This window comes from Anneissia japonica, unplaced genomic scaffold (genome assembly GCF_011630105.1).
Source record: "Anneissia japonica isolate Jap-2015-1 unplaced genomic scaffold, ASM1163010v1 scaffold288275_len480233_cov166, whole genome shotgun sequence".
In the NCBI taxonomy this organism is placed as follows: Eukaryota; Metazoa; Echinodermata; class Crinoidea; order Comatulida; family Comatulidae; genus Anneissia; species Anneissia japonica.
Window position 1 is genome coordinate 412,364 of NW_022738306.1, and position 27,324 is coordinate 439,687.

A 27,324-nucleotide genomic window follows, 5' to 3' on the forward strand; every position below is an offset into this window, starting at 1 on the left:
CTATCAGATACCGTTTGACTTCTTATTTACTGTATGTATATTTGCCTATGCAGCACCATTATACGTTGGAAAATAGACCCCAAAAAATAACGCCGCTTAGTGGCCACCATCTTGAAAATCAAAATGGCCGCCAAAATATTGGAATTTTAATAATAATCTTCATATCTACAGCACCTAGCACGGTCATTCAAATGTCTTTACATAAGTTTTCAATATAAGGGAGTATCATGCAACCATCAGAAATTATGTAAGATGGCCGCTATATTTGATTTCAAGATGGCTGCCAAAATATTGTTATTTTTGTCATTATCTTCATATCTACAGTAAAGTAACACCTTCATCACACCTTTAACCATGTTTTTAATATCAGAGAGTATCATGCAATCATCAGGAAATTATGTCAGAAGACCGCCATATTGGATTTCAAGATGGCTACCAATGAAATTTTTTTTTCAGTTATATGAAAAAATTTCTCGAACATTTAGCCATTTACTATCTCGGTGTCATCAGTAGGTCATATCACTAGACCACAGAGTCCTGTACGATAAAGGTGCATATCTCACTCCCAGATACTTCTCTCATACGACTGACTTATATTAAAGAATAAATAAATAAATATATATATTTGATTATTTATATATAGTATATATAGTATATATAATTTAAAAAAAATGTAAATACAGAAGGGTAAATTTAACTGTGTTAACGAATATCTTGATTATTATTATATTCATAAATATATATATTATATATATATTTATTTAATTATTTATTGGTATATATACTCAAAATGCAACAGATTTGATCTACTTGTTTATATATGATGCAAAAACGCTTCCAGACAGTAAAAACACAAAATGTTTTAATAGTAATGGTAATGGTGAGATATTTGTAGTGCGCCTTCCACAATAAATCGTCTCAAGGCGCCGAAAAAAGGTAGGACCATGAATAATAAAAAATTAAAATTATATTATACCTTATATTAATGAGCCTATATTAATCAGGATATTTTTTAATTTTATTTATTATAAGTTAAATAAATATAAATAAAAGAATAAATAAATAAATAGAAAATAAATAAAAATAAATAAATAAATAAATAATTGATAAATTAAGCCTTCAAAAACAGGCAGACCAAGAATGGGAAAAACCAAGCAGCAGCATGAAAAATGCGCACTCCTGTTGTTGAGACGGCGTCACCACCACTACCGCGTGCACGCAGGTACTCCGGCGACAGTATGCTGGGCTCCGGTAGCTTCCAACTTGGATAAGCCTCGGCTCTACCGTGCACTGCTAAGGTGGCGACGCCGGCTCAAGTAAGGGAGTTGCGACTTTAAGGAACAAAAAACAAAACACTTAAATACTCTTAAACTACAACAATTGTAAAAACTGTATGAACGGAGGTTTCTTCACGGATAGAGGCTGGTAGGGTGTTCCAAAGACTTGGTGCAGCGACAGAAAAAGCCCTATCACCGTAAGTTTTGAGTCGCGATGCTGGAACGGATAGTATGAATCTATTGGTCGTTGATCTTATAGACCTACTACAAGTTACAGAACGTGACGTTAGAAGTTGAGAAATATAGAATAAATATAGAGTTGCTGCATAGACAGATTTGTATATATAAAATAAGAAGTCAAACAAAGTTCTGTATCTGTCTCAAAAATAAAATATTTATTGTACACCACACAACACACGCCTCTGGTTTTAACTTACCATCCTACCTCTAAGAAGATTGCTAAGATTATAACAGACAATCATTATATTTTGGAATCAGACCCAGCCACCGAAGACATTTTTAAGGAGCCTCCTATGATTTACGTGATCGTAGCTTGAAGGACCAGTTAGTTAAGTCAAGATTGAAAGCAATACATCCAGCAGATAATGTAGGCATGACTAGGTGTAATAGAAGTAGATGTAAGACATGTAAGCATGTTGTATGTACGGATACTATCATAGGACCTTCCAGTAATTTTTCTATTCGAGAGAAATTTACATGTACCTCTAGTAATGTTATATATGCTATTATTTGTGTTAAATATAATAAGGTTTATATAGGAGAAACGAAAAGGAGGCTTGGAGATAGATTCGTTGAACATTTGCGCTCTATCAACCTTAACACATCAGGTCTTCCTACAGGTATAGCTGAACATTAATCATTAATCATGATATTAATAACGATATATTAGTTACCGGTATCAAACAATGTAATTCATCTGAATTTAATCGTAGACGTTTGGAGGAGCGTATTATTTTTCAACTAGGTACTTTGAAACCTCATGGACTGAACGTCTCATTTAAATCTTTTAGAGATTAATTTGTTATTTTATTTATCTTGCTATGATGCATTCTGTGACCATTATACTATGACTTTTATTTTGCCTTTGATTTGTTTTCTTCTTTTAGACCTATGTCATTACACGCCTTCTAGGCGTAGCTGTTTGTATTGTCTTACTATGTTCATTGTTTCACTATGCCGCCAGTACTGCCGTTTAGGCTTTACCGATGCCACCGCTTCTTTTGTATATGTTCTCTATATAACCCTGTTCATTCCACTATCCTATCAGTACCTGATGATGACCTATGGTCGAAAGTACTAGTACAATAAATATTTTANNNGGGTAGGTTGGAAGCAGATCATCTAGACAACAGTGCTCGATACATAAGCAGAGCAATATAAAATCAAAACAAGATGACGCTTGGTTACAAATTCAACATTTTATTGCACTACAGGCTGTTTCATCAGGTGCTAGGATCTGAATGAGACTGCAGAATAACAATCATGCATGGTGGAACTGTTAATTGCTGTATAGATTATATTGTTATATAGTTTATTGGTAAACAGGTTAATTAGTATACTCATATTATTCATAGAGGTGATTAGAAGCTCTGTATTGTATAGGCCTATGTATATTGGTACCGCAGTAGAAATTTTCTTCTATGCCTACATGCACTAATCAATTCATTCCTACGGTTAAGTGAGCTTAATTCAGGGTTACATATAAAGATGTGTATAAGAGACAGGGGCTTGACTTAGCGGACCTTTTAAAGTTGTTTGTTAGTGTTATAAAACCCTCAATCTTATATTATCGGCTTTAAGTTTCCAAATGTATTGGCTGAGTGCCGTGCTGTTTTTGTACTTTTCATTACGGAATGAGCTACTATGTCCATTATATCTGCCCTTAAAAGTGTTTTCTGTCAGTCCGACGTAAGTTTCTATTTTGTTGTCGTATGACTGTGGCCTGATAAACAACTCCTTTGGTTAGGCACTTGTTGGATAGGGGGCACACGTCGCGACAATTGCATTCTTTGACTTCATTATCTGTGAGGATTGTGGTATTTTTAAGTACTGATTTGTTGTGTGCAGAGATTATTGAACCCATATTCGGCATACAACTGTAACTTATCTTGATAGTGTTTCGGTTAAATATTTTCCTTAGTGCATGGTTGGGTGGAAGCATTCATCCACAATTTCTAAAAATTCATGTCCAATTCTTGTCTTTACGTTATTGCTGTATGGAGGGTTGAACCAGGTGATGTTCCTTTTTCTTTTCCTTGTGTTGTCTCTTTGTGTGCTTTTAGCTGTGGGTTCATACGTTAATTTGTGCTCGTATCCACTTTCTTTTAGGGCTTCTTGGTAAGGTTCCTTAGTGTCATTGAATGTTTCGTTAGAGGAAATGCTAGAGAGTCTTCTATTTATGGCTTCCGGGATGTTCTTTATAATGGAGGGTGGGTGGTTACTTTTTGAGTGTATGTACAGGGGCTTGTTGTTTTCCTTCAAGTAGGGTCTGTGGGTTCCGTCGCTTAGGTTCAGTGTAACGTCAAGATAGTTAATCTCTTTCTTGTTCGCGTCTATTGTTATTTTCAAATCGTACTCTCTAAATACATTACATATGTCCTTTTTTATTCTTTCGATTTGCTGGGGTGTATCGTCAAATGCTGCCAGTCCGTCGTCTCTGTAGAGGCCAAGCTTATTTCCATATTTTGGTTCTAATATTGCCAGTATGAAAAGGCCGATTAGCTCACATGTCTCTGCTCCGTCGTAACTACCCATCGTCGAAATTTGTCTCGGTGTTTTGTTTTTTTCCAGGCTGTTTGGTTGCTGAATAGTAGAGTGTTTTTGGATTGTACAATTATGTTTCTTTCCTCTTCTGTAATTTCTGCGTAGGATTCGGCGAAGTCGAGGGCTTTAGAAAGTAGGTTATGGGAAATCGATGGATAGAATTCGGTGACGTCGAAGCATATAAATGAGTGGTTCTGCTTATCGGTGATGTTGTTAAACCATTCTAGGACCTGACTTGTATTTCTCCATTAGTTAAGTTTAGTCTTCTGGTTTATTTTTTTGTTGATTTTTTCCAGGATTTGCTTACTTATCTTTCCTATTTCTGATTTCGATGGGTTGATTAGTCTGCATATCGGTTTGTTTACGAAGTTATCTTTGTGGTCCTTTAGTGTCACAAATGCGTTTCGTTTTGCCATTACTTCAATCCTGTCGTCTAAGTCTAGGTTCCTTGCTATTTTAGTTTCTTCGGTTGTGATGGTACTTGCAGCATTAGCTTCTGCTTTCTTGTACGCCTTGGTTATAGTTTTGGTTAGTATGTTGTTATAGGAATTCGCGTCCATACGGTAGAAGTTAGTTGTTTTATCTGCCGGTATGAGTACCTTGTTGTCCGTCTTTATCTGTTTGACGTCTTTGTCGAGGTTTTTCTGAAACTGGCAGTTAGGCTTATCTTTAAACTTTATGCTTTGTACAAAGTGGAGCATCTTGTCTTAAAATGCGTTGAGTTCCGGTACTTGCGGTGGATTTTTTGAAGTCTTGAATTTGAAGGTCTCTTTCTTTGGTGCTGTTACTGTCGGGTTTAGGAAGAAGAATGCTCTCCATCGCATTTGATTAAGGAAGAGTTCCACTTTTTCAATCATGCATTTCATGTATTCTTTAGTCTGAGCCTGTCTCTTATACACATCTAGATGTGTATAAGAGACAGCGCTGCATAATTTCGAAATTAACTGAGCGTCCACCGCCGATTCGGTACAGATGCTCGTCACTGATGTTATTGGCTGTAAGATGTAATAATAAAAATTGTGGTCATTACTATTGTACAGCTTCAAGTTGAATTATGTGTTTTGTCATGAAACAGACTGTAAATTTTTATCACATAGTTTGCAGAAGATTGTAGCTTATACAGTTATTATGTAATAAACGTAGCTTAGTGAATTCCAACATTAAGTTTGAAATTGTAACACAGACATACAACACATGTATATTCAGTATATATTGAGGCAATGTACTAATCATAGATAAATTTAGGCAATTTCATAAAAAGAAGGTATGCTAATAGAAATTACTATTTTAAAAAATCTTTAAATTCGTTTTTCTCTAAATGCACTTTTCCACATTCGCCACTACATTATATAAGGGACGATATATATAAAATCAAACGAGTAGGTGGCTGCATCGGCTTTAATAAAATAGTAATAAAACACATAAAGCAAGGGCGATGCCCGAAAACGTTTGTGTTTTTAACTATTAAAAGTTACGGCTACTCTACACTTTTGCTTTATGCGTTTTATTACTATATATCATATATATATATATATATATAAGATAACATAAGATTAACATTTTATAGCAAACTAAACATACCGAATTCCATTAACAAATATATATTTCATTTAAATTTTAAACTTAGAACAACAAGATTTCTTTTGTAAAACCATAATTTATTAATAGAAAGAGATCGTCATATGATATTACTAGAGAAAGCAGAATATGTTTATTTTGCGATAATTATGTTATAGAAGACGAAACCCATTTCCTGTTTGTGTGTCGTTTTTATAAAGGCCTGGGAAAGCAATACATTCCCGACTTAAGCTTATTTTCACTCAGTGATATTTTTGTAAATCATAATTTTCATGAAATACGTCGTCTATCTATTTATTTAAAGAAAGCATTTAAAAAAAGAATATTTTGTATGTCCGAATATGGTAAAAACATATGATTTGTAAAATGGGCCCGAGACCATTATTTACGAAGTAAAATGAGAATGATTCGTGGAAATAATTTCCTCCATGGTACAATCAAGATTTATCGTTGGACTGTAATCTTCTTAACTGGAATCTATAACAACTGTAAATACAACTTTTATTATCTGCATTAATTAAACCATGGAGGAAATAAAACAACGTTTTATTTCCTCCATGATTAAACGTAACCAATAACGTAAAGCATTTCTAATACCAGCAACAGAAAGTGAAAATCTCCCGCATTCACCCATAACTGTCATAGTTGGAGCTGTGCTGCCTATTCCTAAAATAAATCTGCAAAACCTAGAGTGAAATTTTTCAATAATTGGTATGTCATTGATTCCCCAGATCTCACTGCTATACATTAACATTGGTACTATTTTTACATCAAAAATTTTGTTCCACAAATGTATTGGTAAGTTGCCAAATTGGTTATGTATTAATCGTTTTAAAGTAAAAAGAGCTTGTATCTGCGATATACTAGGGGCCCCTTGTGGTAAATATGTATGGCACTCACCTTGACAGCAAGAAATCACATTTTAATCCCCGCCGCCAGGGGCATCTTTTTAAACAGTTGTGAATATTAATTTTCAAGAAACGGCCTTGTGAAAAACACATTTAATTTGTGATCAAGTTTTCCGTTTTCAAATAAAGTCATTATTATTATTATTATTATTATAAGGAACTTTTTTATTTCATAGGCTATGCCCGATACGATATCACATCACTTTTCATTTATTCTAACTCTGTTTTCATCATTATTTAATTACATAAACAAAGTGCATTAATTATATATATATATATATATATATATATATATATATATATATATATATTTAAAAACAATATCTATAAACAAATTCTAAATTGTATTCTTTGGCAACAGTATATCATTTTTTTGAAGAAGTGTCCTGGTTGGGTTATATCTGTGATATACCAGGGGTAAATATATATGACACTCACTTTGACAGCAAGAAATCACATTTTAATTCCCGCCAGGAGCACATTTTCAAACAGTTGATAAGGAACTTTTTTTTTTATTTGATAGGCTAATCCCGATACGATACTCACATCAGTTTTCATTTATTCAAGCTCTGTTTTCACCATTATTTAATTATATAAACAGAGTGCTACACACAAAAATTAATTATATATATATATATAATATATATATATAGATATATATATACATATTTAAAAATGATATTTAGAAATCTATTCGATATTATTTCCTTCATACCATTAACTTGAATGATATTTAATTTATGTCTACATAATTTAATTTATGCTAAAGTTATCTATATACTTTTCTTAAGTTTCTTGATGTTTCTTTTATTTTTATTTTCACTTTCTTCATTATATTCATTTTCTATTTTTTAATTTCTTTTCCCTTTCCAGTTTTTTCTTTTCCTTTCCGTTCTTTCTTTTCCTTTCTTTAATTTTCTATTCCGTTTTTTTCCCCTTTTAATATTTACATATGTTTATATATCATTTGAAATGATAATTAACCATCTCATAGACATGAGGTCTATTTGATATTAGTGTCTTCTCTCAATTAACTGGAATGTAATTTTTAATTTATGTTCACATAATTTCATTTATGCTAAAACTAGCTTTAATATAAACGATGTTAAATATCTACATCTATCTCTCTCTCTGCATTTACTCGCATACCTTACAAAGCAGTTATTTACTTATTTTTTTATTTTCATTACTTTCGATTGATTACCAATTTGTTATTCCTTAACTCTTTTCTATTAATTTCTTTTAATTTTCCATTTCTTGCATGTAGGCCTACCTTTCGTAATTGGGCAATCATTTTGAAATCCAACGTTACAGTTGTCGGACTTCTTTCTAAATGATGTTACTTTACTGACATAGGCAAGTCTTACTATGATTATGAGATGTTTAATGATTGCATGATATCCCTAATTATACATATACACCATCTTGATTCAAAGTGCTGGTACTTTACTTATGTAAATATGGAAAAAAATTAAATATTTTGGCGGCCATCTTGATATCCAACATGGCAGCTATCTTGAAATTCAATATGACGGCCTTCTGACATAATTTCTGATATCTGCATGATATTCCCGGATATCGAAAACACGAACAGAAATCTTTGAAAGTGCTAGGGGTTATATATATGAAGATATTTACAAGATTATCAATAATTAATTTGGCGGCCATCTTGAATTCTAGTATGGTAGCAATCTTGAAATTTAATATGGTGGCATTCTGACATAATTTCTGATGGCTGCATGATAGTCCTTGATATCGAAAACATGGGTAACAGTCTTTGATTGACAGTGTGTAGATACGTGACAAAAATAGCAATAATTTGGCGGCCATTTTGAAATCCAATATGGCGGCGCCATCTGACATAAGTTCTGATGATGCATGGCACTCCCTGATATTGAAAACATGGGTAATGATCTTCAGTTGGAATGATATGTGCTGTAAATATGAATACATAGGCTAAAATTACTTATTTTGGCGGCCATATTATATTTCAAGATGGCGGCCATTTTGAAATTTAATATGGTGGTCTTCTGACATAATTTCTGATAGCTGCATGATAGTCCCTGATATCGAAAACATGGGCAACAGTCTTTGATTGGCAGTGCTATGTAATGTAGATATGAATATTGACAAAAATATCAATAATTTGGCGGCCGTCTTGAAATCCAATACGGCGGCGCCATCTGACATAATTTCTGATGATTGAATGACACTCCCTGATATTGAAAACATGGGTAATGATCTTCAATTGGCAATGACATGTGCTGTAGATATGAATGTATTGGCTAAAATCAAATTTTTTGGGGGCCATATTGGATTTCAAGGTGGTAGCCATTAGGAGGCGTTATTATTTTGGGGTCTATTTTTTTAATGATCTGTAAGTGTCATAGTATCACTGTGGAAAGTTTCATGCTTTCTTCCAAAAGTGCACGATTCTACCTGAAATTCAACATTAGCCGCTCTACTACTATGCATAATCAGTACATCGTCGGTCTGTAAGTAGGTGAGACTGAGTACACGTAAGCTTGCAATGGCCGAACATAAGCCAAGGGGCTTTTATTTGAATCAGAAAGTTATAAAAATAACGTTGAAATCGAAGAAGCACATGATTGCCCTTCAAAAGCCGACGAGGAGGTGGTGGAAAATAAGCTCGATAATTCGCTTGTGGCCAATGTCATCTACAGGTAATGCCTACGAAAAATGCCTCTGTTGTAGGGAAGGAGATGTTTTCGCGTCTAAAATTGACGAAAACCCTTTTTTGTATTGCGAGTACATTTACAGAGACATTTATGAGTGCACGATAAAAAAAAATCATCTTCCTAGTTCCCTTTAAAACAATTTTAATGTAATTAAATTATTACATTTGCTATAGGTATTTCTAAAAAAACAGAAACACTGAAAACAATTTTTGCAAAATATTACTTCATACATATTTTCCTGAATTATCGAAATGAGATAGCATACAACAGAGTTATTTTTTTTATCGCATCCAACAACAAGTTACTCCCCTTCACAAAGTGGCATATTAATTAACAAGCTATACCTGTCAAGACATATTCACTTTAGGTGTCAGGTATTAGTTTATATAATCAACTATTGCTAACAAGAATACTCACTGTTAAGTTTTGAGAGTTGCATAGGTGTACCAGACATTGTTGTTTCAGAATACGTCCATACGATATCGTTGGAAGAATTATCCGATGTTGCTCCAAGATCTTTATCAGAACGACATACGCTTATTTCAATTGGTTCTGGAATGTCGCGCACCACCATTTGCTGGCCAGTGTCATTCTTCATATCCATAGAAACAAGAGCTCCTTTGGGTCCATCTCCACCAGTCGATCCTCCAAAAGGGTTGTTGCTTTGTGATGAAGACTACAGATACCTGTCTCTTATACACATCTAGATGTGTATAAGAGACAGATTATGAGATGTTTAATGATTGCATGATATCCCTAATTATACATATACACCATCTTGATTCAAAGTGCTGGTACTTTACTTATGTAAATATGGAAAAAAATTAAATATTTTGGCGGCCATCTTGATATCCAACATGGCAGCTATCTTGAAATTCAATATGACGGCCTTCTGACATAATTTCTGATATCTGCATGATATTCCCGGATATCGAAAACACGAACAGAAATCTTTGAAAGTGCTAGGGGTTATATATATGAAGATATTTACAAGATTATCAATAATTAATTTGGCGGCCATCTTGAATTCTAGTATGGTAGCAATCTTGAAATTTAATATGGTGGCATTCTGACATAATTTCTGATGGCTGCATGATAGTCCTTGATATCGAAAACATGGGTAACAGTCTTTGATTGACAGTGCTAGGTACTGTAGATATGAATATTGACAAAAATAGCAATAATTTGGCAGCCATCTTGAAATCCAATATGGCAGCGCCATCTGACATAATTTCTGATGATTGCATGACACTCCCTGATATTGAAAACTTGGGTAATGATCTTCATTTGGCAATGACATGTGCTGTAGATATGAATATATTGGCTAAAATCATATTTTGGCGGCCATATTGGATTTCAAGATGGTGGCCATTAGGAGGCGTTATTTTTTGGGTCTATTTTTTTTAAAATGATCTTTAGGTGTCATAGTTATATCACTGTGGGAAGTTTCATGCTTTCTTCCAGAAGTGCACGATTCTACCTGAAATTCAACCGAAGTGTGCGTCGAGGTGTGTAAGTAGGTAAAAGATCATAACTTTTAGTTGGCAGTCTCCATGAAAATATATATATGTATATATATATATATGTATATATATATATGTATATATATATATATGTATATATATATGTAAAAGAGTGTTGGTTACCTTAATCTCTACATCAGCAGTTGTTTCGTTTCCATCTCCAACAATGGCTTTAATGTCCGGAAGACCGAATTTATTACCACCAGCACCACCAAATGTTGCTAAATTTAACGAAATCATACGAAACACCAATTACACTGCATTCGTATTATTCAAAGGAAAACGCGCTATTGGATAAAGTAAATAAAGATATCTTTGAATAAATTCATCTGGTTTCATAAATATTTTGTGAATAATTTTCTTTTATTTAACCAGTAGAAACACGTTACTAACCTGCAACGTTTCAGATGCACTTCAGCTATCCTATCTCAAGCATTGATTCTAATGTTGGTCAACACCGCTATATACGCGGTGTAGTACGTTGTGGTTACCCAAAATGGACAATGGAGAAGGTCAAACATAATAGTTATGAAGGATATAAAAAAGAAGAAAAATAGAAAGAACCTACTACCGATAAGGATAAGAAAGAAAAAATGTTGGTTAATGTCGGAATATCTTATGTCCAAGGTGTCACCGAAAGAATCTCAAGAGATCTGAGGCAACACAATGTCTATTGTTTCATAAAACCGAATAACAAGCTAAAAGAATTGTTAGTCAAGACTAAAGATAAGATTCCGAAAAAGGAAAGGTGCGGAACTGTGTAAGAAGTCCTGTGTTTACATTGTGAGAGGACCTATACTGGAGAAACCGGTAGGCCACTAAAAACAAGAATTAAAGAACATAAAATAAATGTGAAAAAACATGTGCCTTGTATCCGCACCAGACCAGCAAGAGCCTATACATCCACCGAACCTCATAAATCAGCTATTACAGATCATGCCATTCATTTCAACCACGTCCAAGATCGGCATAACATAAATGTTCTTGATAGTGAATTTAAGGTCTTCTAAAGACAAGTTAAAGAAAGCATTTGGATCAGAAAAACCAACCAAGTAACGAACAGGGACACTTTAATGAACTTTCTCACCTTTATGATGACCTATAGATTCCCAGAACATCAGGTGCGGGGCGTAGGTCTAAGACCAAGAAAACTAACCTACCGATTGAAGCGTAAATAGCGGTGTTGACAACCATTAGAATCAATGGCTGAGAAAAGATAGCCGAAGTGCATCTGAAACGTTGCAGGTTAGTTACATGTTTCTAGTGGTTAAATAAAAGAAAATCATTCAAAAAAACTGTGGTAACTAGCCTAATTTACCTGATTAGTGAAATGTTAATTATACAAATGAACAATTAGCATATTCACACACGTACCAAATACAATAGGGCCCGTCTTTTTATTATCATCTTGCATTCTCCGAAGTTTGAAATCAATCGGACTTACTAAACTTTAGTTATCGTGGTAACTAGCCTAAATTACTCGATTTTAATTATGCTAATGAACAATTAGCATGTTCACACACACGTACCAAAACAATAGGCTCCGTTCTCTTATTACCATCTTGCATTGTGCCAGTAAGATTTGCCAAACTTTAGTTACCTTGGTAACTAACCTAAATTACCTGATCAGTGAAATAATAATTATGCAAATGATCAAATAGCCTATTCACAGACGTACCAAAAATAATAGGCTCCGTCTTCCCATTACCATCTTGCATTCTGCCAAGTTTGAAATCAATTGGACTTATCAAACTTTAGATATCGTGGTAACAAACAAGTGACCAACAACGACAGTGGCAACAATAACGACGTCAACGACAACATGAAGAACATAGGCAAAAATAATAGCCTCCCCGGAGCTTCGCTCCTTTGGAAAGGCCATAAATAAAAGCATGTTTGATATGGTCAATGGATACAATATTCAATTAATAGCCATATAAGACAGAAGTCTCAAAAAATGAAGTTAATACAATTTTTCCTAAATAAGGGTAGCTTAGCGATTGGAAATTCCTTGGCAGCCATGGATTATTCCTTCAGGGCTGCTACTCACCATTGCTTAAACTTTCCGTGAAGGCTTTGCTAACTTCCGATGCTATGTCTCCAGAATCAATGATAACATTATTTTGTCCAGTGACCATCATCGACGCCACTTTATTCTGCAGTAGAGCCATCACATACAATCCCATCTCTGCGTTTTCCAATTTCTACGAAGATATTTAAAATACAAAAAGAATTATTAATTCATTTGGATTGTCTGTGACACAATAATTATCATAAATATATTAGAACCCCTATTAATGGGGGACATTCGTACTGCCGGGGACACTTTTCGGCCACAAAACGAGAAACGTATATCTTTTAACACTACGGCCAAGAGATTTTCTGGGGACACCCCCTATTAATCAGATACTATTTTTGTTTCTGAAGGTGTCGCCTTAATAGGGGTTCTACTGTTACTAAGTATAATCAAGATCCAACTATTGCTGCAATATAACAGTTAATGCTCTATAGTGCTAAGTTAACCTGAGCATTTGACAATCTAATCATGCTTTATCATAATCGTGTGCCTTTAACATTCATTATTTCAGAGTTATTGCATTAAAATAAATTATTAGGAAGCGAGTTATTTGTTTCATGAGGCGTCTTACGGTATACTTCTAGTTAACACGTATTATAATCTCATAAATGGGCCAGGGATGGCAGCAATGTTGCTTTTATATCACCGGGCTCATTGCTACTGCAAGGTTTTTACCGATTATTTAAACGGTTAAAAAACACGTGTTATGTAGATATTAAATGACCGGTTATTTAGCGTTATTCATGACAAATGCGGTTACTGACAATTTTAGTAAGTAATTGTTCATGTACTTGGTACAAGGTTTAAAGTTCAATTGTATTCTATGCATTTTATTTTTATGCATTTACTTTAAAATCACAATTAAATTAAACATGTATAAACGACTCCCTCTAAATATTCTATTGGAAAATGTAAACTTACCAACTGTTCACTTGCAGATAATGGAGATTCTGTTCCAAAAACTTCATCGCTTTCATCAGTACTCTCTGTTTCTGAAGCGTCCTCGTCACTGGCAACATCATTCTTGGATTCCGCGAAAGACTTTCCTGGGATTTGATGATTCACCGATAATAATTAATAATAGTTTCTAATAAATTATCATTATAACAAATATTACATAATCAAATTCATAACAAAATAATATGATTTAACAAAATTAATATTTATAATTTCTAGCAAATCAATTTATCATTATAACAAATAGCACACAAATGAAATAATTAAAAAAATAATAAATAATAACATTATATTTCTATTAATACATTCAGTCAATAGTATACTTTAGTATACTGTTGTAAAATCTGTAATACATATTAATTTATAATTTCTTCAATTAGCAGACAAAATACGTATTAATATAATATATAAATTTTTCATTTAGATGAGGATACTTATTATTTGAGCATTGTAAAATGTATTACATAAATAAATAATAAAAATAATAACATTACATTTCAACTAATACCTTCAATCAGTAGTACACTTAAGAATAGTTTTGCAAATATCTAAAATAGGAATTAATCAAATTATATGTTTTTTCACTTAGAATTAAAAATTAGTTTTCTACAAATTAGTATGTGGAATCTCTAAGGCCTGTTTTGTTGGCGAGATTAGCCGTCATTTTAAAACATTGGATTGAAACTCCCATGAATTAAAGTATTCAAAGTGTTTCTGTCAATGCAGGGAATAGGCCAGTTAATGTTATTTTAGTATTTAGTATATATATATATAGCGCCTATTATGTTAGGTCACAAAGTGCTTTGTTGTCCATGGCCAGTTAGAATTGCATTAAACAACTGGGCTCTACAACTACCCTTCAAACCAATTGTAGGCCTACACATTCAATGGACTTCAGGAACAAACAAAATTACTTCATATTAATTAATTCATTTGATATCATTTTTAATTCATTTATTATACTTGGCATGGATTTTTTTCCTTAGAGAAATTACCTGCCCAAGCTTCCATTGGCGAACTGACATAAATAAAACATGTTGTCTGCTTTCAAGTATTTCTTTTTATTACTTTTATGTCAATACAGATATTAGCAGTATTAACATACTTATTAGTCATCCAATGAATCCGAATTGATGTGATACATTACGGCCGGTCCGAGTTCGCGGCCGAAACGGTCCTACACTGTTTCCGGAAAGTATATAAAATACTTTTTAACTGTTTCCTAAAATTGTTTGCTGGCTTCAATAATTACCTAATGCGCTCATAACTGTTTTCACGGCGTCTTCAACTTCTTCTGCACTTACATCCCCACCCGAAATGGAGTCAACCGCATATGCAAAGTTTTCCGCAGCCGCTATTAATTTCGACTGAAACAAAATATATAATATAAGTACTACTTTAAACTATTGTAAGAATGAACCTCTCCTGTAAGCTCCGCCCCTTGGATAGTGTTAGCTGTCCAACAAAAATATACCGTAAATATACGTAAACATGTGCGTTTGTGAAAAAACACGTGTGCCTGTTGGACAGGCGTGTATTATTGGCACTATTCTGATTGGTCAGTTGTGAACTTGTTGATTGATACTCCACAAAGGTACATTACACCCAACTTGAGCAGCCTCATATTCGAACATTAGGCATTTTTCGTTTTGACTACGCGGCCAGTCTACTACGAACTAATATAGCGTAACAGACATCTGCGCATGCTCACAAACCTTATTGGCTAAATCGGCGTTGTGACAGCTTCCGCGACAACCCCAATTTCTGAATTTGGAGTTGTGGTGACTACCCTAATATTGACCAATCAGATCACCGGATTGTTTGGCAAACTGCTGTTAACTTTTTTGATAGGGGTTGCAATTTTCATCGCATCCGCGATCGAGCATTGTTCGTTTAATAATGAATTAATTATTAAAACAAGTGAGTAATGAAATGTTTTATGAAGACCTGTTTATACACATGCAATAAATGAGAAATGAATAGTCACAACATAAAATTAGGTAAATCAGGGTATAGTGAAAAAAAGGGCCTTGGCTTAGCCTAGGCTAGGCTAGCCTATCCTTGTCAGGGTGGATTTCGTGTAGGAGAAACACATTATCTGGTGCCGCTAGCTAGGGCATCCGCCCTTGATTTCGTGTATCAAGACTTACTATATAAATACCTGTGTTTAAAATTGTTATTTATTTGTACATCATCGGTGCATTTAGCAAATTGCCTGAGCAGGCCTGACACTCCTCTTCTCCCGGTTAACGACTCTTTTGACACCTAGGCTAGGCTAGGCCCAGCCTAGGTAGATCCTAGCCAACAGCGAAACATCACTCAGAGTTTTCTGGAAACTTTTTATTCTGTATACAGTGTTTGACTAAAGTTTTTTTTTTCACATTTCCTTTTTCAAATATAAAACAAGGGAACATTGTTCTCTGGTAATAAAACCATGGTCGACTAACTCCCATCCGTAGGCCTACGTCCGTGTGCTGCGTAGTCGTAATCGCCTTAAAAAAATAACGGAAACAGCTCTTGGTGTAGTACGCGAACAGTGTCTTGGCATTGCCGTCACGGTCCATTAGTTCGTAGTAGACTGGCCGCGTAGTCAAAAAGAAAAATGCCTATTTACAATGACGACGGGGCGCCAAAACGACACACCACTTGTTCTGTCGCACAAACCATGTTTGTAAGTGACAAATCATGTTTTGTAATACTGCAAACGAAAGTTATTCTGTCTTTACAAAACATATTTTTTTTTTAAAGACAAAAACCATGTTTGTCTGTACAAACCATGTTTTGTAATAGACAAAATTATGTTTGTCTGTACAAAACATGTTTTGTAAATGACAAAACCATGTTTGTCTGTACAAAACATGTTTTTTAAAAGACAAAACATGTTTTGTAAAAGACAAAACCATGTCTGTCTTTGGAAAAGATGTTTTGTAAAGACAAACATGGTTTTGTCTATTACAAAACTTGTTTTGTACAGACAAACATGGTTTGTCTTTTACAAAACACGTCTTGTAAAAGACAAACATGGTTTTGTCATTTACAAAACATGTTTTGTACAGACTAACATGGTTTTGCCTTTTATAAAATATGTTTTTACAGACAAACATGGTTTGTCTATTACAAAACATGGTTTGTACAGACAAACATGGTTTTGTCTTTTACAAAATATGTTTTGTAAAGACACAACATTTGTCCCTTACAAACATGATTTTGTATGACAGAACAGGTAGTGTCGCACCCGCATCAACAAACATTTTTTTTAAAATTTATTCATTTGCAATAACACTACACAAAGTACATACAGACAAAAAACACATAAAACATATTTTAAAATAAAAAGTAACATACCATATTTAAACTAAAATAGCTTAGAAAACTACCTTTAACAATAATTAATCGACTTATGTGGAAACATTAATAGCAAAAATCACAATGATATTTCATTTTCTATCTCCTGGTAAAAGACCTTTAAAAACACAAGTAAAGCAATTTCAGAGGATAGATCAAGAAAGACAGATAAAATACAGTATCCCCTATCAATTTGAATGATAAGATCATTGTGTACTTCTGAAGTAAATCATAAAGTCCATGTTCGGTTAGGTAAAGTGCCAATTCAGCTGCTACAGCCTTTTGAATTATTTTAGAAAGAAATGGAATATTTGACACGGGATGATAATTGGAAAGCACATCAGGATCAAGAGATGGCTTCTTGAGAATTGGTCTGATAATTTCAATTTTCAGCTTGCTTGGAAAAATACCTGTTGAAAGAGATGTGTTAATTATTTGTCGATATATTGGTACCATAGTGTCTAAAAGGGACAATATCTTAGTAGGAAAAGTATCAGCGTCACAGCATTTATCTGGTGCGGACTTGATTAGTTTGAAGACATCAGCATCATCAACAAGCGTGAACAGTTGAAAGTGATGATCATATGTTTCAATATTGGCATGAAAATGCTCAATGCCTTGATGAGCTTCCTGAAGTTTTTCTCTGAGCTTTGTAACTTTATCAATGAAAAACCTGTTAAATGTATGTGCAAGTTCCCAATCATTATCAGCATCGTCTGCGTGAGCGTTGTATCGGCAGAATGCCTTTGGTTTACGTCGGAGTAAGACGTTTAATTATATTTGTTTTGTTAAGATGTATCCTTTCCGATACTGTAAGTAACTTAATATATTTCTAACTTGCTATTCACCGATTATAATATTCAGTAATATGAATGATTATAATGATTGTTATGAATTAAATTGATATAAGTATATTATGTTGTATTTGGTTAAAACTAATAAATGTAAATTTTCGCATAAAATGTATCCTAGTAATCTTTATTTTAATAAGTCTAGTTTTATCCTGTGATGGCATACCGTATTTAATCGTAGTGTGTCTACCAATTTAGTGTTATTGATGCAGGTACTGAGATCATTATTCTAATAATTATTATACATGTTATTTCATGCATACCATAATGTAATGACTTTTAAGTGACAATGTTATAGTGAGTTTAATTAAATGGTAAATGCTTATGTTATATTAATATATCAGTTAATTGTTGCAATTGATTTTTTGTGATAATGATAATAATTAAATAAGTTTGTAATAGTAATTATTATAATTATATTTTAGGGCTTTTTTTGTATGGGCGGTGCATACCTGAGTTACTGTGTACATCGGAATAAAGGTACTGTGTAGATCGGAATAAAGATACTGTGTAGATTGGAATAAAATTACAGTGATTGTAGTCTGCCTGAAAACGTATTTTGTTCCGTATGGGTATTTGGTTTTATCCACCAAACCTTAGTAGTCGACTCTGAACTAAATCAATACTGAGGCTTCCCGAACCATGACACAAACAATCAATCAATCAAACAATCATTCAGTCTATCTGTCTATCTATCCGTCCGTCGGGCCAAATGTCTGTCAGTACATCAATCAATCGGATAGCAATCGATCAATAATATATACATTTTTAATCCCTTGAGCTCACCTTCGATTCTTGACTAAGTTGATCTGGCTTGCTGGCCACCGAATACATAGCATTGGACATCTGTTTCATTATACCAATACTGGGGATGTTTTTGCTTAATTCGTACAATCCATCGACCATCACTCTTCTAAGTTCAACCAATTGGGCAGTAGTTTCTGACGAAGTTCGAGCTGTCAGCAGATGATATAAACTTGAATTTATCTTGGTTATGATGAATAAATCAATGAAAGTTGAAGGCATTTTATGCATGGTAGGTGATAACATAATTCCTGATAATGGCATACATCCATAAGAAGTGACGACATACACGCATGACAAGTTATGACAACACATAAAATATATTGGTGATGGCATACATCCATGAGGGATGTTTAAGAACATGTGATGTCATACAAAAGTAACATGTGATACACCCACCAGTGGTGATGACAGATGCCGATGACGAGGGGTTAATTACAGTACACCAATGAAAAATAAATGATAACTAACACGCACGGGAAATCATGAAATACATTACACCCATGAGCAGAGCTGACTAAGTGAACACACATGTGATTTGATGATAAAAATGATGTAAAGGGAATTCTTACCTGTTACTGTAAACGGACCAGTGTTGTAGCTGATTTCACCAGTTTGAGACGTCGTTTCAAGGACTGTGGCTATGCTTGATGTGGTGTGAGTTGATTCTAGTGTAAATATGAAACCCACCAACACAATAGATTCGGATGCAATGAACGTCTGTACTTCTGTTTCAAGATATAGTTCATCTGAGCCTAGTACTTCATCAAACTGTAGTAAACAAAGCGAATAGTTAACAAACCTTAACGACTCATATCAACACAGGTAAGTTAAGGAGATCGCTCACACTAAGAAGGTCCTGGTTCGAATCCCGGTTGGGGCTAATTACTCTTCTGTATATTATATAATATCATTATTATATATATAATATTATATCATTTATATTATAAAGCAAAACAGTGTACCTCTAGCGCATGATTTAGTTATTTAACCAATCCTGTCTTGTCGTAAATTGTTTATTAGAAGAGGGCGTATCATATTGATCTCTTATTTTCCATACATAAAGAAATAGCGCTGTCAAGCTACGCATGTGCAGGAGTGCAAAGTATTAGTTGCTTTATTCGAATTTCAATTCGCAATGGAGTTTCAAATACCCAACTGGTTAAGGGCTCTGCATACACAGTAGAAGTTTCGGATTAGAATCCTGTTTGGGGCAACTTTTTATTCACTATCGCAAATTCTTCTATTTTAACGTTAAAATGTATATTATACAATTATAGCAGGGCCGGCGGAACGTTTTTCAAAGTGGGGGGCCCCACTTATAAGCAGGCGTGTAACAGGGGTCTTGGGTGATACTCCCCCACCCATCATATAGAAAACAATACGACATAGGGCTTATTTTATTATTAATATAGGCCACACTAAATATAAGCATTTTCATCGTGGTTAGTATTAATTACAATCATGGGACTATTCTTTCACCATCATTACACATTGAGGCCCTTCTTTTAGGTAAAACGATCTATCTTAAATTTTCTTTCTCAAGTTTGGGACTATTATTTTTTTAAATAACTTAGAAGGCAAAGGAGGGCAAGCACAAGCTTTAACCGTAACAAATGCGAAAATTTTGTTTTGTTTTTAAATTTCGTCGGAATTGATCAAAACTCCCTAAATGTGCAATTTTTAAAGGAAATTGGCCTACCTCAACAAGAAATGCTCTTATGTTATATATGGCCACACTCGTTTTTTTAAACAGAATATAAGCATTTTCCTTATGGCTTTATTTATTATAAACATATTCTTTCAAAATAATTACACATTGAGGCCCTTCTTTTAGGTAAAATGATCTATCTTAAATTTTCTTTCTCAAGTTTGGGACTATGTGTTATAACTTAGAAGGCAAAGGAGAACAAGTACAAGCTGTAACATTAAAATATGCGCGTGAAGCGCGCGAAAAATTTTTGTTTTTTAAATTCTAATTTCGTCGGAATTGATCAAAACTCCCTAAAATGTGCAATTTTTACAGGAAATTGGCTTACCTCAACAAGAAATTCTCTTATGTTATATATGGCCACACTCGTTTTTTTAAACTGAATATAAGCATTTTCCTTATAGCTTTATTTATTACGAACATATTCTTTCAACATCATTACAGATTGAGGCCCTTCTTTTAGGTAAAACGATCTATCTTAAATTTTCTTTCTTGAGTTTGGGACTATGTGTTATAACTTAGAAGGCAAAGGAGAGCAAGCACGAGCTTTAACCAAAGAGTATTAATAGTTATATTAAATAATAAATAGTTCTATTTATACTCTTTGCTTTAACATTAAAAAATGCACGAAAAGTTTTTTTGTTCTAAATTCTAATTTCGTCGGAATTGATCAAAACTCCCTAAAATGTGACTCGGTCGGGTACTGGATAAACATTCTCTTTCCCATCCTTCTCCTCTCCTTTTCTTGCATTTCCGATCATACAAAAATCTCCATACATATATATTTTTGGCCAAAAAGTGGGGGGCCCGGCCCACCCCCGGCCCCCCGCAGCATCATAGCTATCGGCATACTCAACACCTATATTTAAAAAACAAATTTTTTTTTATAGAAAATCTAGAGATTTTGCTATGCATCCAAATAAAGAAGAGTTTATACACTGTCTCTTATACACATCTAGATGTGTATAAGAGACAGACATACATGTTTCGACAGATCCTAGTGTCATCATCATTGTACAGAGATTCCATATAGGCAATCTTATTTAAACGAAGTGAAGTTTCAATCTATACGTAATTCAACCGTATCAAGTTGTGAACACCAAGATCATGAATAAAAACAAATGTATAAATGGTAAACGGAATAATATCAGAATCAGAATGACAAAGTTAAATTAACATGGTAGAGTTGTTTGTTAAGTCAGGGCTTCTCCCATTGAATATGTAATGCCTCCTTTATTTTGAGATAATGCGTTGATGGGGCGGAATCAAGAATATGGAAACAACAAGTTTGCATGCATTTACGTGAATTTTAAGGTGTTGGATGTGAGAGTTCCTATCATTTGCTAAGTGCTCGTGCACGCGTTTTGAGAAGTGTCGGCTAGTTTCTCCGACATAGCTGGCATTACAGTCAGCACAGACACATTTATATACAATACGAGAGAGGAGACTGGCAGGGACAGGATCTTTCACTGAAAACAATTTTTTGATTTTAAATGAAGAAAAAAACCAACTTAAAATCAAAATCATTACATAATTGCTGGGAAAGCCAATGAATTTTATGCAAGGCAATCTTAGAAAAGGGGCCGATATCCATGGAATTTTAAAATAAAAGGTGGTGGTATGTGTGGCATCTATAACAATTGCCTCAGATGGTTTAGAACGTTTATTGGAGGAGCATACAGAATCAAGATAATTATTTCGAAATTATTTTATTGATGATGTGTAGCGGAAACATATTTTTCCTTAGGATGGATATTAAGGCTTTAAGGTCTTCATGAAAACCCATTTAGCTACAAATAATTTTGAATGTCTTGTCAAATAGCGTCCAGACCAGTCCGAGTTTGAATGAACAAAAACTAAAATAATTAGTAAGGAGCCGAGTAGGTTTCCGGAAGACAGAAGCTAGCGCATGTTTTGATTTGGAAATTAATACATCCAGGAAAGGAAGTTTTTGTTCAACTTCTTTCTCAAAGGTAAACTTAATGTTAGGGTGACGTGAATTAAGATATTCAAAAAATATAGGAACGTCCTCCTCATTGCGGAGTAAACATAAAATATCAACATAACGTCTATAAAATAAGCCGCTGGGACCTTTATACTGTTCAAGCCCTATCTTTTCATGGTGCCCCATGAAGAGATTTGCCAGAACAGGGGCTAAAGGGGAACCCATGGACACCCTGTTAATCTGGTCTCCAGTATCAATAAACTGTTGGAAGATTAACGTAAGGATCGGGGAAATTTCGCTTGCTAGATCTTTCAGGATTATGGCTGAGATGAGATCAGGGTGTCTAAGATCTGAAGCAATTTAGGGACCCCATCATTTCTGATTTCAAGCATGTTAAAAATAGGATACTGGTGTTGGGTGTCAGGTTGTGGTAGCGTTGTCAGATTTTCTTTGGTAAAGACCGACTTAAATTGATTTTTGAAGCTCTCTGCTTTTGCTTCGGGGTCAAAAATAATCCTATCTCCATTCTTAGGTGGTTGGGTTTTGGGTGTGTCTTGCTTTTTAGCCTTAATGAAACGCCAGAATGGTTTTTATACTCGGGATTGTTAATCATTGAGTTCTGATATGACCAGTAGTTTCTTCTTATTTCTATTTGAAGGTTGCGCTGAAAAGATTTGAAAGCTGACTAATCTTTTGGGTTGTTGCTTACCTTGGCTTTTTGTTTTAAATAAAATCTATGCTTTTTCTATTTCCATTTCATTTTTATCCACGGACTTGTTGGGCGAGAGTGAGACAACTTAGAAGGAACATTTTTGGAGATTAGCTCTTCAATCTCACATGAGAATAACAATCAGTTTGTGGATGGATCACTCGAGAAAAATTTGTCTCTCAAATGAAGTGCAGCTGTTTTGAGATCAGAAATGGAGGCTTTGTTAAATAGGAAGATTTTTAAATGTTTTAAAATGGAGCATAACAAAAGCATTTAATATAACCATTAGCGCGCAAGACAATTTGTAAGTAAGGCTATGTTATGAAACGTGTTACGCTAACTTAACGTTAATCGAGTGGTGTGAACTTGTGCGCGGCGTAGCGAACGCTAGAATTGTCGCGCAATCACTGGTGTACTATAATCAACCAACATAACCCAGATTAGCATACGGTACTTCACTTAGGCTTAGGTTCACACACAACAGCTAACGGTTAGCAGGATCCGGATTACAAACGACTAATAGTCATCGACCGACGCGATTTTATAAAAAAAAACACATGCCACAACGCGCACGCAACGGATCGTAACGATCCGGTCAAACTCAGTGGCGGCTACAACCCCCCCCCCCTCCGTCGGGGAGTCCTTTCCCCATTTCCCCACCTCACAATTCGTTGGGGAAAAAAAAAGTTACATGTATTTTGTACATATTAAGACTATAATCGATTAAATAAGCCTTTGCAAACCCCTAAATTTTCATATTTGGGGGGATACGTCAATGAACCTCTTTCTGAAGGTTTTTAGCGACGCCCCACCACGTCCACTTTTTCTCATTGGGGACAACATCCTGGCGTCACCATTGGTCAAACTGTCACCGACAACCAGCAGACGGTGTCCCGTCTTCTAGACCTAGCACTCAAAGGGAGTGTATTTGGATTTATCATTTTTACATTCGTTGTACGACGCAGTGAGTGCCCGGCTTTAGGCTACTACCAACGCACATGTTAGAGGGGTTAGGTGATTAGTCTTACCCAAGCGGTAACTTTGTCAACGAGGGTATTGTATTCTGCTGATGTTTGATCGCCTACGTTATTCAAATCCAGTCCAACAACTTCGGTTATCATCAAAGAAGTCGAAAACGTACGTCCCTCTGAATTAAAAATAAAATATATCAATTAAAAAATAAAATAAGGAAAATTAAAAAAAATAATATAAAACTTCTATAAACAATAATAATCGTTATGACGATGGTAGCTATCTTACTTTTTTTTTTTGTTGTTGATTCAATCACACACTAAGTTTTGTGAATGATCCGTTTAGCAATGTATTCTCAATTAAATTGTATTAATTAATTTTAAAAAAAAGAATTCAAGATAATTACTCATTTGGAACTGGATTAAGTTTATTTAAAAAATGATGTTGATAACCTGCTTGTCATCCATTGTTTCAGAAATTTCTGTTTTCTGCTCTTCGTTTTAGCAAGAAATACTGTCTATTATTATTGTTTAACTTTAAATTAATAATTGAGGAACGCAGTTCTTCTTTTTCCTCTTTCCATAAAAGCGGTTCTTAATAACATTTTTCAGAAGGTTATCTTATTCTCTCTATGAGCATGTCCGATGCAGGATTCCTGTCTGTTAGGCTATGTGTTATTCTTAAAACTTTTCTAACCTCTCTGGGGTGGATGCGGATGTAGGGAGTCAAACGGTGCAAGCGCATTCTCCTAAATTGTATTAAGAAAAGAATTTATTGTTGGCATGAATTATTGGTAAGATTTTTAAGGTATGAGAGTGCAATTTCCGGGCACCCAGAGGTCCATATTCTCGAACCATGTTTGGAACTGAGGAGGTGTGGATTCTTGTGCTCCCATGCGCGCAGATCATGGGGGAAAAGGGACACGTTCCCCTCTCCCCCTACATATATAAACTGCATAAATGACCCAATCTAAATTTACTATTTCCACAAATTTTACCACCTCAGCCCCAACTATAGTGGGACTGAAATGGGTGTGTTTGAAGTAGGTAATTGAAGTAGGTAAAGTAAATACATCAAAAACAATGTTTTTTAATTTGACTTTTCTATGGTATATCACACAGATTATTTAGATCTCTGTGATTGCCGAAAATCCCTGTTTATATATTTATTTTGTTTTTGGTAATTTGTGTATTGGGAGAGCCGCACGTCCTTCGGGCGACAGTGGATTTTCCGCTTTTGTGACTCCTGAGCCGTCATGCCAAATGAATAAAATAAAATAAAATAAAATAAAAGATTATGAGAAATTTGCTGGCGCTTCATGTATAATGGTGATGTGATGATGATGAATTTTACTATATAAAAGTGTCATTTTCGGCAATCTGAAGGTACTATTTCCAGAAATGTTTTCACGGCTTTGAAGTAGGTTAAGTAAATATATCAATGACAATGTTTTAACTTTTATTTTCTATGGTATATCACGCATATTAATTAGGTCTCTGTGGTTGCCGAAATCTCTGATAAAAGATCATGAGAATTTGTTGGCGCTCCATTTTGACTATATAATGGTGATTTCATAATGATAAATCTTACTATATAAAAGTGTCATTTTCGGCCGCCTAGCTACCATTTCCACGAAATGTACGCCACCTTTCAAAACCGATGTACCCTTGCACGCTCTCCTCACCGCCAAATCAAGCATCCGCCCTAGCCTCCTAGACATTACATTCGTTTACTTTTAGCATATTCCACTAACACCAGTCAACATGTTTCTTGTCTCTACTTTTACAGACCAAGTGCATTAGTTCTGTCATGGAGGTATAATGGTTCTGTGCTCCCAACAATTGGTTTTATAATTTGCTCTCTAAAATGCTGTTAAGTTTCTGACATATTTTCCTTATGAAATAAAAGAAACAACATGATCAACTCTACCTGTGGAGTTAGAATCCATGTTGATAATGCCGGCGGCTGCGCTAATAAGGTTGGAAGCACCAGCAGTGTCACCTCCAGAAACATAGTTCTCTATATCATTTATGACAACATCTACTTTATTTAGCATCATAGCTATCGGCATACTCAACACCTATATTTAAAAAACAAATTTTTTTTTATAGAAAATCTAGAGATTTTGCTATGCATCCAAATAAAGAAGAGTTTATACATCGAGTGAAGAGAAATTGCCGCTTTTTATTCACTTAAGCAGGATTGACAAATATGAAAAGAACAGGAAGTGGATGTTCAGCCATTTACACAACGTCTTGTGATGACTAAACGGAAAGAAAAGATAAAGAACATAAGAACATAAAATCCAAGAAATAATAAGGAACATGAGAAATGAAAGAGAAATAATTGATAAGGAAACTTAAGAAAGGAAAAGAAATGATAAAGAAATGTAAGGAAGTAAAAGGAAACTATAATATATAAATTACATAAAAATTGCACAGAACTATAATAAATAAAAACACTTAACTTTGTCAAGATAGAGAATAGTACAAATTATTAAATATATTTTAAGAAATAATAGTTATTAAACTATTATTTGTTTGTTTATTTATTTTTAACAATATATAAATGACATCAAAATTGCACAGAATACTAATAAAAAAAATACTGGACATAATCATGATATAGAGATATTTTTTATAGTTATTAATATATTTTTAACTACAAAAAACCAAAAAATTAAAAATTGAAAAGAGAAATGCTCCTTCTATGCTGCGCAGCATAACCTCCCCATGATGTGGTTTTCTTTGAGAATCGATGTGAGTTCTGAAACCAATCGGACTTTCCAAACTTTATTTATATCGTGGTAACAAACAATTTACTACAACGGCAACGACATAAAGGAAATTACAATTTCTCCCAAATTATAAAGTTTTTATGGGAATTATGTATTTAGCGTAAATTTCCTGATCAGTAAAATATTAATTATGAAAATGAAAAATTAGCATATTTACACAGCTCGCGTCCTTATAAATCGGTAGAAACTCTGGACAGATCATCAAATTATTTAGGGGCATATTTGAGCGCCAACCTACCTAATACAACAACTGACACATTATTTTAAGTGTTACATTGGCACACCGTGGACATACAGCAGTGTTTTTTGTCAAAAAATATAAATAATCTGGACAATATTAGACGAAGAAAGAAACACCATACTTCTGTGACCACAAAGGTGTCGTCT

General features: G+C 34.2%; 1 protein-coding gene across 1 annotated transcript in view; it reads right to left on the reverse strand.

Moving 5' to 3' along the window:
* LOC117117519 overlaps positions 1-27,324 on the reverse strand; it is a gene marked incomplete at its 5' end in the record, with an annotated part of 89,320 nt that overhangs the window by 22,657 nt on the left and 39,339 nt on the right. The window contains 9 exons of the mRNA XM_033261823.1: positions 9,664-9,922; positions 10,893-10,990; positions 12,820-12,973; positions 13,768-13,892; positions 15,056-15,170; positions 18,786-18,955; positions 19,376-19,574; positions 24,197-24,315; positions 26,070-26,220. Coding sequence (XP_033117714.1) covers positions 9,664-9,922; positions 10,893-10,990; positions 12,820-12,973; positions 13,768-13,892; positions 15,056-15,170; positions 18,786-18,955; positions 19,376-19,574; positions 24,197-24,315; positions 26,070-26,220 — 1,390 coding nt within the window. The remainder of the gene's footprint in view (positions 1-9,663; positions 9,923-10,892; positions 10,991-12,819; positions 12,974-13,767; positions 13,893-15,055; positions 15,171-18,785; positions 18,956-19,375; positions 19,575-24,196; positions 24,316-26,069; positions 26,221-27,324) is intronic.